General features: G+C 61.1%; 1 protein-coding gene across 4 annotated transcripts in view; it reads left to right on the top strand.

Moving 5' to 3' along the window:
- Positions 1 to 957, top strand: part of CCDC106 (coiled-coil domain containing 106) — a 4,050-nt gene extending 3,093 nt beyond the window's left edge. For all 4 annotated transcript variants that reach the window (XM_015592554.2, XM_025049623.1, XM_015592552.2 and 1 more), the window contains one exon: positions 180 to 957. In XM_015592554.2, the coding sequence (XP_015448040.1) occupies positions 180 to 496 (317 nt within the window). In that variant the 3' untranslated portion in view covers positions 497 to 957. The remainder of the gene's footprint in view (positions 1 to 179) is intronic.
- The last annotated feature ends 1,377 nt before the right edge of the window (positions 958 to 2,334 follow it).

The following is a 2,334-nucleotide window of genomic DNA, read 5'->3' as shown; positions in this document are numbered from 1 at the left end:
TGTCTCCATTCCTTTGTTCTGTGTGGGTCCCTCACCCCATTTCTGTCTCTTGTCCATACGTCTGCCCTCCCATTTCTGTCCCACACCTCTGCGTTTGCCTTCCCCACATGGATCTGTCTCCCTGTCTCTTATCTACTCCCCCATGTCTGCCTTTCTATTCCTTCTCCTTGGCCCTGCAGTGAAGGATGCGGACGGTGTCCTCTGCCGCTACAAGAAGATCCTGGGCACCTTCCAGAAGCTGAAGAGCATGTCGCGGGCCTTCGAGCACCACCGCGTGGACCGCAACACGGTGGCACTGACCACGCCCATCGCGGAGCTGCTGATCGTAGCCCCAGAGAAGCTGGCAGAGGTGGGCGAGTTTGACCCCTCCAAAGAACGTCTGCTGGAGTACTCGCGCCGTTGCTTTTTGGCCCTGGACGATGAGACCCTCAAGAAGGTGCAGGCCCTCAAGAAAAGCAAGCTGCTGCTCCCCATCACCTATCGCTTCAAGCGGTGATCCCGCCCCACCGACCTGGGACAAGATCTCCGGCCCCCACTTCCCTACCCCACCTGGCACAGGGGCAAGCGTGTGCATGAGTGCTGTGTCCCTCGCCAGGGCCTGGGGGTGGACAGCGTGTTTCTGCGTGTGCCTCCTGCAAACCCCTCCACTCCCACCCAAGATCCCTTGTATATAGACCTGCCTCCCACACTCCCACCCCCTCCTGTTTCTTCACATTCCCAGGGTTGGAGGCGCATCACTTGACTGTCCTGTCCCAAACACCCGCACCACTCCTGCCCTCACTGAGCCCTTCCTCCTGGGAAGACCGCGGGACTCTGCGGGCCAGGGGCACTGTACATACCCGTTCTCCGCCCCCAACCCCGAGGACCCGAATCCTGCTCTCCCACCCTCCCAGTCTGCGTGAGACAGAGAATTATTCAGAGAATTTAAATTAAAAAGACGATAAAATTTGGAATAAACTAGGCCCCGGCATCTTCCTGTAAGGGGCATCTGTTGCTGCGGAGACAGTGACCGGGGACCCTGGTGCGGGGGTTCCAGGGAGCGAGCAGCCAGGTAGGAAACGGTGAGGTTGCAAAGGCAGGGTGTAATTAGCACACCCGGAGGCAACGATAGGAGGGGGAGAAGCAGTCGTGCCCCGGGAACTCGGAGTGCAGAGCTCCGGGAAAGAGGCGTGAACACCCCCCGCGGGGCTGTCTGGACTAGACGCGCGACGGTAGGAGGCAGGACTCAATGACCTCCAGCGGAGGCAGCCAGCGGAGTGGGTACTGGGCATCTCCGGAAGGCTTCCGCCCGCCCGCCGGGAGGCGGTAACGTGAGATCCTGTTTCTCAGAAGTGTCCACAACGTTGTCTGCGGCGCCTGCGTGGCGGAGGGAGACGGGCGCGCTCACGCGGTTGCTACGCCAACCAGGCAAGGACGGGCTTAACGGTCGGGAACGCAGTGCTTTCCCTGGAGGAAGGGAAAGTCTCGCGCACGCGCGCTAGAGGCTCTGGAACCGGTCCTCCCGGAGCGGTGAGAAACCGCGCCTCACACCGACCTCCACGCAGGCGCAAAAGTACATCTCGCCCCCTCCGCTTCTATCCTGCGCAGGCGCATAGAGCTGCGCTGCCAACCTCCGCAGCGGCTGCGCGTACCCTCCACCCGCTGGCTGCTTTGGTCTCGCGCAGCCTTCCTAGGCTTTCCACGAGATCGGCCTTTCTTTTCTTCCACTCTCCCCACCCGGAGAGGCAGGTGCCGGGATCCAGGATCCCGCCCCTTTTTCGTATCCCTTCCCTTGACCCACCTCGTCTTCATCCGCCCTCCCTTTTCGGTTCTCGGAGCCGGAAGGAGCCGAAGCACAGACGGAAAGAGCCGAAGCCGTCTTCGTGAGTGAGGCCTTCCGGAAGCGGTTGCGGAAGGAACCGAAGTTTTGCGGGGGGGAGGAGTGAGCGAGCGGAATCTCCGGAAAGAGCCGAAGCTTGGATCGAGCATAATTTGTGGCGGGGCCCGAAGGCGAGCGCCGGAAACCTTCGGGAAGTCCCGAAGACCGGGACGGTTAGACTTGTCGGGAATAGCGGATTGTTCTGATAGGACGGGCAGAGCAGGACGGGGAGCCCTTGCGGAGGCAGCCAAAGACTGAGACGCTTTCACTTGTCGGAAGAAGCCGAACCCTTGGCGGGACGGTGCGTGGCTGAGTGCCAAGGAAGACGAGGACCTACGGAAACGACCGAAGGTTGAGTTGATTTCCGAAAAGTGACGACAACCTGGGAACCCAGGGGAACCCTCACTTCGGGTGTTTCGGAGGCATCCGACGCCGCTGCGCCCGGCTCCTTTCTCTACGGTCCGGATATACACGAC

This window comes from Pteropus alecto, unplaced genomic scaffold (genome assembly GCF_000325575.1).
Source record: "Pteropus alecto unplaced genomic scaffold, ASM32557v1 scaffold326, whole genome shotgun sequence".
Taxonomy (NCBI): domain Eukaryota; kingdom Metazoa; phylum Chordata; class Mammalia; order Chiroptera; family Pteropodidae; genus Pteropus; species Pteropus alecto.
The sequence above is the reverse complement of the archived record's forward strand: the minus strand, read 5'-3'. Positions and strand labels throughout refer to the sequence as shown.